General features: G+C 38.1%; 1 protein-coding gene across 1 annotated transcript in view; it reads right to left on the bottom strand.

Moving 5' to 3' along the window:
- Window positions 1-13,116, bottom strand: part of GRIK2 (glutamate ionotropic receptor kainate type subunit 2) — a 591,009-nt gene that overhangs the window by 368,396 nt on the left and 209,497 nt on the right. The window contains exons 4-5 of the mRNA XM_065402064.1: window positions 6,982-7,163; window positions 1,267-1,320 (exon numbers count right to left, since the gene is read on the bottom strand). Of these exons, the coding sequence (XP_065258136.1) occupies window positions 1,267-1,320; window positions 6,982-7,163 (236 nt within the window). The remainder of the gene's footprint in view (window positions 1-1,266; window positions 1,321-6,981; window positions 7,164-13,116) is intronic.

Here is a 13,116-nt window from a genome sequence, read left to right as displayed (position 1 = left end):
GTCAGTCTGAGAGCTCTGACAAGGTGAATTATAAACTGTGTGCAATTCCAGCATCTCCGAGTTCCACAAAGGCCCTAAGCGTTCTATCATTTACTTTTCCAAAGAAAAGTTATGGTTATGTAAGATCTTCTCTGCTTTTAGTAACCTAATGAGGTTCATCTTTAAGAGTTATTTCATTAAAGGCCAGTACTCAGACTGTTCCAGTGCTGCTGTTTTCCATGTTTTGCAATCTCTATACTGTGATTCAGTGATGACTGTTCATTGAGTCCACATACAGGTCTCATTTCAGCAAGGTACTTGAGCACGTGCCTCACTTTAAACACATTACGTAGACCCACTGAAGTGGGAACACCTGCATGCTTAAAATGACACACACACACTCAAGAACCTTGCTGAACTGAGAACTAAATGTGCCCATTTGAGCCATAATAGGAGTAAAATAAAAGAATGTATATAATTTGAATTTTCCTAATGTTTTCCCATTTCTCAGGGTGGAATTTTAAAAACTTCTAAATTCTTCCCTGATAGCCTTCTCATATATAGCTCGGAAGTAATGCAAGAACACATTGCTTGAGAGTAGAACTGAGTGAATTGTGAAAAAAATTGTCACATGGATATTTGTTTAAATTTGAAAGCATATTTAGATTCAACTTTTCCAGTTCTTGAGTTTAGCACCGAATTTTCAGCATGAATGCTCCAATATTCATCAAAGTTGATTTTTGTGTTGCATATTTAATTCCAGAACTCTCCATTCCTGCCGAGTTAGTATTTACATAAAGGAAAAGAAACAATGCCACACAGGAAATTTTAAATTGTGGGTTGCAATTATTCACAACGAATTATTTAGGACTCATCTGTGGACCAAGAATTGTTTGCTGAAGGAATTAATAACTAACTTGGAATAATGAATATATTTGAGAATTTTACAACATGTTCATGGAAAAAACAGTAAGGAGAAAAAGGACGAGACTCACAGAATAATTATTAATTGTGGATTGATTATGCTCTCAGCACTACACAAAAATTAACATCTCTAATGCTACAAAATAATTTTCTCAGGTCTATCAGTTATCAGTGTACAGTGTTCAACATTAAATTAATATATCCTCATGAGTTTTCATTGGACATAACAAAACTTGATCGAGAAAACATCCCATACTCATATACCATTCCTGAGAGACCTCTTTCACATTGTCAAGTAATGTAATTAAGATGGCTAAGGCCTTTGTTCGATGTCATTAGCATGTTTTTTTATAAGCTACTTACCAATGTGGTAAAGATATAATGATAGTATTCTGTCATCATTCCCATAGCTAAAGCCTAAAAAAAATAAACAAAAGATTAATATTTCTGTGGTCACATAACATTTTTTAATTGCACCTTTACAACAAATTAAAAAGCAAAAGTGGAACACTATTGGGAACAGACTATAAGGTAGGAATTATACTAAAATTAGGTCAAGCAAATCATTTCTTAATAGTTAGAACAGATTATTGACTATTAAAGGAATTTATGAACCAGATCTTCTGATAGAAAGATTATTACTATAATGTTTAGAGCAGTAATTGTGAAAGAGGCTTATAGTTTTACATATTAATGGGAGCATTAACTTGCCACACAAAATCTGAACTAAGAATATTTTACTTCATTGTATTTATAATGTCTCCACTAAATAATAACCTAATGAGAAACACAATTCTAATTTGATTAACAATATTACTCAATTAAAAACTAGTGTTAGCAAAATAAGTAGGATATTGATTGATACACAGACAGACAGATCAACAGATCCAACTTTGGGCACTTTTACCATATTTCTTTAGCATTAATGGAGCACATCAAATATTGGTACCATTATTCAAAAAGTACAGAAAACTAACAAGTATGTCTTCCTGCCTTCCTAAAAGCACAACACCGAATAATTTCAGCTCAGTTGTGTATTTTCAATTTCTTATATATTTTTGTTAACAAAATAAAGGCAAGAATTCTTAAATACAGTTTTAAAGCAGTGGGTTGGGGCTCTCTCCTCATTCTAATTCATTATTCTTCTACCTTAAAGGGCAGTTCCAATCCGAAAAGCACTCTGCAGAACAGCCTCCTTTGTATATTAAGCTTTATATCCAATCATTTTAGTAACTAAAACTTTTAGTTACTTTTTTAGCACTAAAAAGATAACATAGCTATGGGAGAAGAATTTGGATTCTGTTTCTTTTTGTGCATGAACAGCAATCTTTTGTCAATTACATCAGTTCGAACCCACTGATGGCAAGAGGACTACACAGGAGTCACTGTGAACAGAATTTGGAAATAATTAAATTTGCAGATATATAAAAGTTCCTAGTTTGTCCTCCAGAAGCTTTGCTGCTTGTGACGCTGCATGAGAAGGCAAGACACAACAACACTGTAGTTATGGGGGTGGGAAAGTTAGGAGTCTACAAGTTTGAACGGGGATTCAGTATCCTGGGAAATTATGACATATCAGATGTTATTTCCTGGATTTTAGAAGATTTTAGACAAGAAATTTAGGCCAAAAAATAAACTAAATACACAAAAGGTTGTCTACCCACAATTTATTTAGAATTCAAGTATAATTCACCAGTGGCAAGTTATATTGTGTTAAAATACCAAAAGCCCTGGGCTCCAAAAATACGCATATCATTCCCATCACCAACACACTCACACAAACACTGAAACTAAAACAGTGTCAGCACTGATTTATATGTTTTGGTAATGGTTCATTTTTTTAAACATAAAGCCAGGTTGCCTTCTTTCCTGTATGTAATGTAAAGCCATTAGATGCCCTGCCCACAATCAGGTCTTGCAAAGTTTTCAAATTCCTCACAGAAAAGTGTCCTACACATCTTGTTTTATATTTTGCCATGTTGTCTCTCTCTCGCTCTTTTTTTTAAATCTTCTTTCTTCACTCCACTATCTTCTGTCTCTGGCCCCCATGTCTTCCAGGTACGGAGGGCATGGGGGAAGGGAGACACTAACTCTCTCCCTTCCCAGTTTTCTGTCTTCCTCACTTTTCCTCCTATGGGTGCACTTCTTTCTCCCCTCATCTCCCACAAGCCCTCGCTCAGAGTTTTCTTTCCTCACCGCCTTCATGCTACACTATTTCTGCTGGCTCCCTTGTTTATTCTCCTCCATTCTGTTCACTCCATCTTCACATTGTGAAAGAAATTGGAATACAGAGAAAGGAGTAGGAGCAGGGAGACAAAGTTTCCTTCATCTTTTTCATTCTTTTTCACCATGTTGGGGCTTCCATATGCCTCTTTGTATTTATTTCTCATTCTCTAGCCCCATGGTCCTTTCATTTTGTTTCCTATCCATCCTCTTCCCCACCTCCACTCTCAATCCCTTCACTGTCCAAATCCATCCACAGTTCTTTTCTTGGCCTTAGTATAAACTCCCTACCTCCCCAGACTTTTGAATCCATTATATAGCCCAAACAATTTACCTCCCTTTCAACCTCTCCTCCCAAGGGAAAAAATGAACCTATGTTCACAAGGTGCTAGAACTAGGAGTACAAAGGGTGCTGCAGCACCCCCTGGCTTGAAGTGGTTTCCATTATATACAGGGTGTACTGTTCGGTTCAATGGCTCTCTGCACCCCCACTATACAAATTGTTCCAGCACCCCTGCCACATCCAGTTTATATGCAGGTTCTAATGTCTCTGCCCCACAAAGGCTTAAGCTTAGGACCAATCTCCTTCCTCCCCAATGCGAGGCAATGTGGTTGTGTGTTGGGAGGAAAGAAGGTGCTACCTGCCCAAGTGCAGGCAGAGTCAATAGAAATCCTATTTTATTCCCTGATGCAGGGTGCCTGAGGTGCTCATTTCCCAGCAGGGGAGCAGCCAGAACTACTCTCTCTTGTATCCCCCTGCATCAGCCAATGGGGCCACTTCTGAGCAGCTGCTGCGAAGAACTTCCTGCTCACAGAGAGGATGTGGCTTCTGAGGGCTCTGGGAGCTACAGGGGAGACAATAAGAAGAGATGGTCTCCCCTACCACCTTCTTGCCTGCCACTGGCCTGAAAACCCACCTTGAATGTCACAGCGGAAAAAGATATTGCTTGGCTGGCATTTAGCAAGAGCATCTTTTAAAAAACATATATGTGTGTATGTGTGTTTACATGTAACCAGAACATATTTGGCAAGGAGTCACCGAGAGACAAACATGCAAACCCACAATGCCATTTTTACAGAGTCAATTTTCAGAGCAGAGCCTCACTCTTGGCAAAATACTAAGGTCAGCTGTTTAAAGGATCATCAGTGCATGAAGTTAATGGCTTTAGTTGACTTTCTCCTTAATTGTCAAAAGTGAGGGGAATGAAAAACTCTAAAAAGTAGCAAACTTTTAAATGTAAAACCTGAAGTCTTATAAAAGAATTTCTACTGCATATTCTGAGCAGAGTCACACTCTCAGTAGCTTGCTTACACTGTTTAAATTTGGTTAAAATAGTTTGGAATGGGAATCTTATGTTTGATAAATCCTCTCCTCTAATAAGTTAGTGAGAAGACAGGGGATAGAATGAAGATACACCTCATAAAATGTACAGGCCAGATTTTTGTTTTTGTTTTCTTTTTTGTTTTGTTTCATTTTTTTCCCTATTCCCCTGTAGCACACATATATTTTTGCTGATACAGGATACTGTGAAAAGTCCAGTTTGCTTTTCACGTAGGAACTACCAGGAGCATCATCAATAATGCAATTTGATGGATTTATTGTTAAAGTTATTGGCTTTCAACTAGCATTAATATATATTTTCTACTTAAATCTTTGTGGTCTGTGAATAATTAAACATGATTTTAGCTAGACCGCCAATATGAGAGTGGCTTGCACATAGAAGAAAATAAAGGGCAAAAGTGTTTCTTTCAATAGTAGAACAAAGTGCCACATTACTGAGAATCATAAAAGGCATTTGAATTAAGTCATAATAAAGAAAGATCTGTATGTGCATGGGTTTTTCTAGCATATAGTATCGATTCATTAACATGCTATACCACATTTCCGTAAAATATGAGATACGGTAGTTATAATTAGCTGATTACAAAAACCTACCCTAGATTAATTTTTATTTTCTCTCCAGACAAATGCATGTATTTTTATTAGAGGAGGGTGGGAAATAGTTTTTGTATCCCACAGGCGTTTTCAAGGTTTCAATTTTTTTTCCATTCCCAAATTGTGACAAAAAGTCAAAAATTGAAAATTTTCATGAACCAATAATCCAAAAATAATTGTGGGTCAGGTCAACTGAAACCTTTCATATGGATAATTCCAAAATGTTTCATTTCTATTCTGACTTTTTATTTTGTGTGTGTGTGTGTGTGTGTGTGTGTGTGTGTGTGTGTGTGTGTGTGTGTGTGTGAACTATAATTCTGAAAAGTCATTTTAAACCAAAACTCAAAACCTGTCATTTAAAAAGTGTCCAAATGGGACAGTTCAACAAATTAAAAACTATTTTTCCAATATTTTTCAGATGAGAAGATACTTCTAAGCTGACCCTTTACCACAAACAGTTTCGGGTTTGACAAACTGGCATTTTTCGACAAAGAAATATTATGTAGGGAAATTCCTAACCAGTTCTATTTTTTATTAATGTAGATGAGGTAAAAATAAATATGAATTAAAGTTGCTATTGAAAACTGTGAATTAATAGTGTAGGATTTTTCTTTTTGTTTCAGCTGGGTTTTTTTCCAAATTCCAGTTTTTAACTTCAAGCTCATTAATATGATCAAATTATAAGAATTACCTCATTTTCTTGCGAAGTGGTGAAACCTCAGCACTGGGTACAGCTAAGGAGTGCCTGTGTGCATTGGGAATTCTCATTCACCAAAACTATAGAGCAGCAATGGAGCTACTCAGAGACCACTACTGCAACCTCAGTGCTACCATACACCCTGAATGTGCTGCATCACCTTAGACAGGGAAGGAGGATAACTAGTACCCACTTCCCTGGCCCTCTCCCTAAAGAAGTTGGAGGATCTCAGTGGAGTACAACTGTGTAGCATACAGCTGGGGCAGAAAGTTTGGGCAAGCTCTTGTGAATTCTGCCATATGCTCCTTGCCTTCCCACCTGCACACAATGGAAATGCAGCAGTTTGACTATGTTCAGAGTCCTCTGCACTCATGGCAGAAAGGCAGAGAGAATTTAGCCCCTAAGAAAATACCCAAGGGAACTGACAGTATGAGTAATTTTCTCAGCGGAACATATTAGTGTGCTCATCTGGTAAGGAAAAGAGAGATTTAATTTACCAACATACTCAAGTGGTTTGTTAAATCAATGCAAGGTTGAGTTTTCTATTATTGAAACACACTATTGGAATCCTATTCATTTGATTATGGAATATACTAAAATTAGAAGTCTAAATCAAAATTGTTCATTGTGCAGAATAACACTAAACAAACATTCTAAATTAGCTTTCTGTTCAGAGTGCCAGTCTATGAGTGTAGAACCAACAGGACATTCATCATTATAAGATAATATAAAAAAATTTCCAGGTAACATTTGCCTCCAGAGACTTGTAAATAAAGCTCTTGCTCCATCCCAACCAAATAAAAGAAAAGTGCCTATCATTATAATCTCAGATAACATTAGCTCAGGAGGACTTGGTTGATTTTCCAGTAGAAAGAGCTCAGTAAAATTCAGGGGGTAGCCGTGTTAGTCTGTATCTACAAAAACAACAAGGAGTCTGGTGGCACCTTAAAGACTAACAGATTTATTTGGGCATAAGCTTTCGTGGGTAAAAACCTCACTTCTTCGGATGCATAGAGTGAAAGTTTCACTCTATGCATCCGAAGAAGTGAGGTTTTTACCCACGAAAGCTTATGCCCAAATAAATCTGTTAGTCTTTAAGGTGCCACCAGACTCCTTGTTGTCTCAGTAAAATTGACACAAAATTTTAAAATCAGTTGAGACAACGTGTTCCTGTTATTTATTAGGAAATATACTAGGCCATCTGAAGTGATGTAGTGATTACCTGTTTTAAAATGCCTGCTGCCATTTCATGACTGCAGTCAAAGATCACATGGAACTCCTTGCCTCTTTTCATCTCCTTCAGTAAAGGCTTAGCATCCTTTGTGTCAGCTGGTAACTGACGGATTTTTAGTCTCAAGTTGTACCGCGATGGAGCCTTAATGAGCTCTTGTAATCGAATGAGGCCTTAAAGAAAATATGAAAGAGACAGGAAAGGAAAATTATTGAAACTAAAATGAAATGAACCTGGCAAGAAAAAATAGGTTATTACAAAATATTTGCAATTTCCTGATTTTTCCCCCTTCTTATGCGTACACTACAGTGTGTATAAATTTGTGCTTAAAGAAATGTCTGGGCTCCCATTGCTTTCTTGTCACAATTCTTTTTTCTTCATTAATATTAATAGACAGTAAGCAGCCTGAGTTAGGATTACCTTCAGGAATGAAGACAAATCTTCCGTTTGCATTTTCTTGAAACTATGATATTCCTCTCTAAAGAATATATATAATTATTCTAATTCAATTAAAGTAATATCCCAGACTAATAGTTTGTAATCAGACTACTCATTCTCATGACTAATCTATCAGGTTTATATACACAGTTGTAGTTCATTACAGCACCATGGAACATTTTCACATAATCCACACCAGGCTACTAACAGATTTAATTTCTCTTTCTTAATTATACAATTAACAAGCAGCTTCAAAAGCACAGCAAAAAGGGGGTAGAATAAACAGTAGGCTCGTGCCACTTCATTCCTCTTTAACATACTACAAAACATTTTGAATTACTTATTCCCCCCCCCCCCCGCGTGGAGTTACATACATGGAAATTTCTCAAAAATATTTTAGTTGAAATCAATGTGACAGTGCAGAGTTGGTTTACAGATCATTGGTCTGTGACCAATACTAAACCTCATGTTGTTTAACTCTATTGAAAATGACAGCGTAAAAGCAGCTCTTCCCTAAAGTAACAGTTCATTTCAGTGTTAGCAAGAAAGATGTATTCTTATGGGTAAACTTTCTCCCTGGCATGTGGAGAATTGGGTGTGCATAACTCACTGGCAGTAATGGCTGTTATATGCCATCAGTACTGCATATGTGATGCTTGGGACCAATTTTCCACCTACGGAAGTCAATGAAAGTTCTCTTTGACTTCAGCTGGAGCAGGATCAGGCCCTAAAAGATACCTCCAATACCTGAAATTACCTACTTCCTTTCAAGATAGACATATTAATGAGGAAGATTTATTATTATTCATGAAATGATGTTAGCGGTCATGCATTATGATCATGTGTAGCTTAACACAGAACAAAAATATGAAAATTCACCTTAAAATTCTATGTAGATATTATGCAATAGCAGAAGCTATTTTATATTCATTTGACCTATGGAAAACATTACAAAATGTTGTCCCTTGCCTACAGTTAGTGTGTTTTGATTGAATACTTCATGCAGCTAAGTGTTAAAGAACAGTGTCAGAGGCAAAATACCATGTACTTTATTCCTCTTAATTTCTAAAACACAATTATTTTATCTGAAAAACTGAAAAACAATTTAACTTAGCATGAAACTGTATTATATTCTAAGTAAACCACTGGACAAAATTAAAGCTTTAACATGGGCTTAAAACATACCTCTTTTCATCATACTTAATTCTTTATTGCACTTTTTAAGTATATGTAAATAATACCCAGACCTCTGGTTCTTTGATCTTCATCCAAATAAATAACTGTCCTCCCAAAGAGACCCATGCATGTCTGCATGTAAATATCACCTTCTCCGTGCAGGAGATAGAATCAGTCACCTCTGTGGCACCATTTTCTCTTTTTCGGACACTGTAGATAAATCTACATGGGGGCAGAACCACACTGGGGATGTTGCAGGCCATGGCCCAGGAGTAAGGCCACATCATTCTCCTGACACCGCTGCACAGATTACATGGAATAGGAAATACTGCCTAGTACTGCTGCTACCTTCTCCATTAATCCTTTCTGTGTTGGGACAACCCTTACAAGGAGTTCAGAAGGACAACTGCTGCAGGTGCAGAGGCCTTGGAAGCATGGCTCCACTGATGCCATAATGCCAGGCTGCAGGCTGGGATAAGCTCCCAAGACCCTAAACCCAATACAGGGACACAAGGACTCTACAAAACTGTCCCTTTAACAACATATCCTTAGTAAGCAACTTTAAAAAAAACAATTAGAAACATTTTTCCTGCTAACATAACTCTAAATCATCTCTGATTTTAAAAATTCACCTTGCCAAGTCCAAAATATGGTTTAATTGGTTGTTCTACTTTGAAAAGGAAAGTAAACAAACTAAAATATTAAACATTGAAAGTGTTATTTTTCTGTGCTCAGTAATGACTTTTCTTAATTTTTTTTTTTTTTTTTTTTTTTTTTTTTTTTTACAAACTATCGTATTCCACATCCTTGGATACATATTTACACACTCAAATCAGCATTGCTGTATAAATTACATTGCATTGGTTTAGAAAATAGCCTGAGGCGTGCTGGATGGCTCAGGAAACGTCATGAGACATAGAACCTTTTACATTTAGGTTTCTGGCTTGAATATGATCCAAAACAGTAGTTATGTGAATGCCTTAATATATGACCACTGATTAGTTGCCTTTGTGCAATGTATTCATGATCACAGTCAACTTCCGAGTGGACAGACTTCCAGCTCACAGAAACACCATTACATGCATTAGCACTCTTTCTGCAGAGATGCCATGTGCTGAATAGACAGGGAGACTGAACCACTACTCATAGTCCCTGCAGGTTAAGACACAGGGTAAGGATAGATGTGCTATACCTGATTTGGAGGTAAATAGCAGGTGTCAGGCCACAGGGTTGTAAAACCAGCACTTTTTACAATTAAAATTTAAGAAAAAACTTGGCTAAATACTTATTTACCTGACACGCTGTAATGACACCTAGAGCAAATGAATTAAATTATTTCTTTGTTGCATAAGTGGGTGTAACACAGCCACTTACTTAATGGCCTTGAATAAAGGAATTAGTTAGTTTAAAAACATATTTATTTTTTATTTAAATTTATAAATATCTCCTATGCAGTAAGCAGGGTTTTTTCCCCTCTCCTTTGGATCCACTTCTGCTTGCCAATACACACTTTCAGTACCCAATCAGGAAAACCAGACTGGACCTGCTACAGCATCCAAGTTATCATCTATTTGTGGTAATGGATAAGAATCCTTTAATGTGACTTTATTTAGTTTTGCATAAACCACATAAAATCTGGTGCTGCCATCTTTTTTCTTAACCAGAATGATGGTTGAGGCCAAGAACTGCTTGAAGCTTTAATTATGCCTTCCTCAATTATGCTTTCCTCAATGGCCTGTAAGGCCTCTCCTCTTTTTGCTACTGGTAACCAGCGAGGTGGCTATTTTAATAGGCTGGCTTCCCCCAGTATCAGTCTTGTGCTGGACCAATGCATACAACCTATGTCTTTGTTGGATTGGGAGAACCTAACCAAACAGTCTAACCTGACTTAACCAAAAAGTCTCTTAGGGTATGTCTCTGGGCCCCTGCACTTTGCTGCCCAGCTCTATTCCTGGCCAGCTCTATCTAAGAGTATTCCAACTTTGGGGTTCCAAGTTTGTGAGATTCTACGGATCCATGAAACTGACACCACACCTGTGCACCTGCAATCAGATGGGATGGTGCTAAGATTCAACAGGCCTTTGGGGGTTCAGCTGGCTACATTTGTATCCTGCTCCTTTTGATAGTTTATAGTAGAGCTGTCAAAGAAAGCAAAAGTGTAACCCAGTACTCCTAATGTTTAGGCATAAGCTAAGGATCCCAGCAAACATTATGTATAGTGTTCCTGAAGAGGAACAAAGATTTGAGTCATTTGGACTACGCAGAAACCATCTAATCCAAAACTGAAAAAAGCGCATACCTTCCCTAGAGAAAATCTGAGGATAGCCTCTGGCAAAATGAAGCATCTATGACATAGGTCATATGGGGAAAACTTTTAAAAGAGGGGAGCTGGTCTGCTTCCACAATACTAGGAGAAAGAAGAGTAGAAAGGCTAGATAAAACCTAGAGAAGGACACTATACGGTACCAACCCAATTAGATGTACTGGATATAGTTGGGAGTTATCCATAAGGACCATCTGCAGAGATATCCGGGGACAGGATTTTAGCATAGTTGCCCAATAACTGATAATATAGCTTTGGCAACTGAGGCTGGAATGGTTCTGACAGAGATGAGTTCTCCATTAGAACAAAAGCCAGCCGGTTTCACTAAAACAATAGACATTCCTTGGGATCCTGAAATTCCAGATGATTGATAGGAAATCAGGCAGAGAGAGAGAACAAGTCCAAACAGGTTTTGATGGAAGTGAAATTAAGTTATGTTGGTGGTGTGAAACTGAAAAACACCATGTAACTAGTTACGCTTATGTCGCTTGTAATTTAAAAATTATTTATTTTCTTTCAGGCTACATCCTCACTACAGGGGGGGTCGATTTAAGATACGCAAATTCAGCTACGCGAATAGCGTAGCTGAATTCGACGTATCAGATCCGACTTACCCTGTTGTGAGGACGGCGGCAAAATCGACTGCCGCGGCTCCCAGTCGACGGCGCTTACTCCCACCTCCGCTGGTGGAGTAAGTGCGTCGATTCGGGGATCGATTGTCGCGTCCTGACGAGACGCAATAAGTCGATCCCCAAGAGATCGATTTCTACCTGCCGATTCAGGCGGGTAGTGTAGACCTAGCCTCAGTTTTGGATTGATCATACAGGAACTCACCATTTTAGACTCCATTGAGATGATGGGCAGTGTGGATATGCTGGGGCTGGGTGAAACCTTGTTGATACTGGTGGCTGTGACAGCCACCCTTCATTCAGGACAAATGTAAAAAAGCATGTAAGCTTCCTTTATCAAATAGATAGCTCAAACAATAGGAGCCACCACCCAAAACAGAGGTGACATGCAAGGTGAAACAGGAGTTGAGCTATTTGGTGTAAAGGAGTTTCCCTAGAGACTCAATGCAAATTCAGGGGGATGAATATTTGATGGAGCTATGTGGAGTGAGTGAGAGAAGGAGCAGAAATACCACAGAAGCACACAGCTAAGGCAACAAGGAAGCTCCAGAGACTGCTAGAGATGTACTTGTAGCATGACCCTGAGAAAAAGCTAAGAGAGGGAGCTTTTTGGTAGAGAGCTAGTTGAAAGACATTTGGATCTGTAAGCAAATATGCTGTCTCCTGCTGTTTGATCCATACTGTGTTCAGGGAAACAGGACTTTATGTATTTTATTTACTGTCTTGAGTAGCTGATACAAAACTACTCAAGATAGTTAAGTCCCAAGCAGACTACAAAGAGCTACAAAAGGATCTCACAAAACTGGGTGACTGGACAACAAAAAGGCAGATGAAATTCGGTGTTGATAAATGCCAAGTAATGCACATTGGAAAACATAATCCAAACGATACATATAAAATGATGGGATCTAAATTAGCTGTTACCACTCCTAGACTAGACTTAGACTTTAAGGTCAGAAGGGACCATTATGATCATCTAGTCTGACCTCCTGCACAATGCAGGCCATAGAATCTCACCCACCCACTCCTGTAATAATAATAATAATTTTTTCACTCCTGTAATAACCTCAAATCATGGCTTAAAGACTTCAAGTTGCAGAGAATCCTCCAGCAAGTGACCTGTGCCCCACACTTCAGATGAAGGCAAAAAAAACCCAGGGCCTCTGCCAATCTGCTCTGGAGAAAAATTCCTTCCCAACCCCAAATATGGCGATCAGTAAAACCCTGAGCCTGCAGGCAAGACTTACCAGCCAGACACCCAGGAAAGAATTCTCTGTAGTAACTCAGATCCCACCCCATCTAACATCCCATCACAGGTCATTGAGCATATTTACTGCTAATAGTCAAAGATCAACTAATTACCAAAATTAGGCTATCCCATCATACCATTTCCTCCATAAACTTATCAACTCAAGAAAGAGATCTTGGAGTCATTGTGGATAGTTCTCTGAAAACATCCACTCAATGAGCAGCAGCAGTCAAAAAAGCAAGCAGAATGTTGGGAATCATTAAGAAAGGGATAGATGATAAGACAGAAAATATCATATTGCCTCTATATAA

This window comes from Emys orbicularis, chromosome 3 (genome assembly GCF_028017835.1).
Source record: "Emys orbicularis isolate rEmyOrb1 chromosome 3, rEmyOrb1.hap1, whole genome shotgun sequence".
Taxonomy (NCBI): Eukaryota; Metazoa; Chordata; order Testudines; family Emydidae; genus Emys; species Emys orbicularis.
This window is presented reverse-complemented; position numbering and strand designations above follow the sequence as displayed.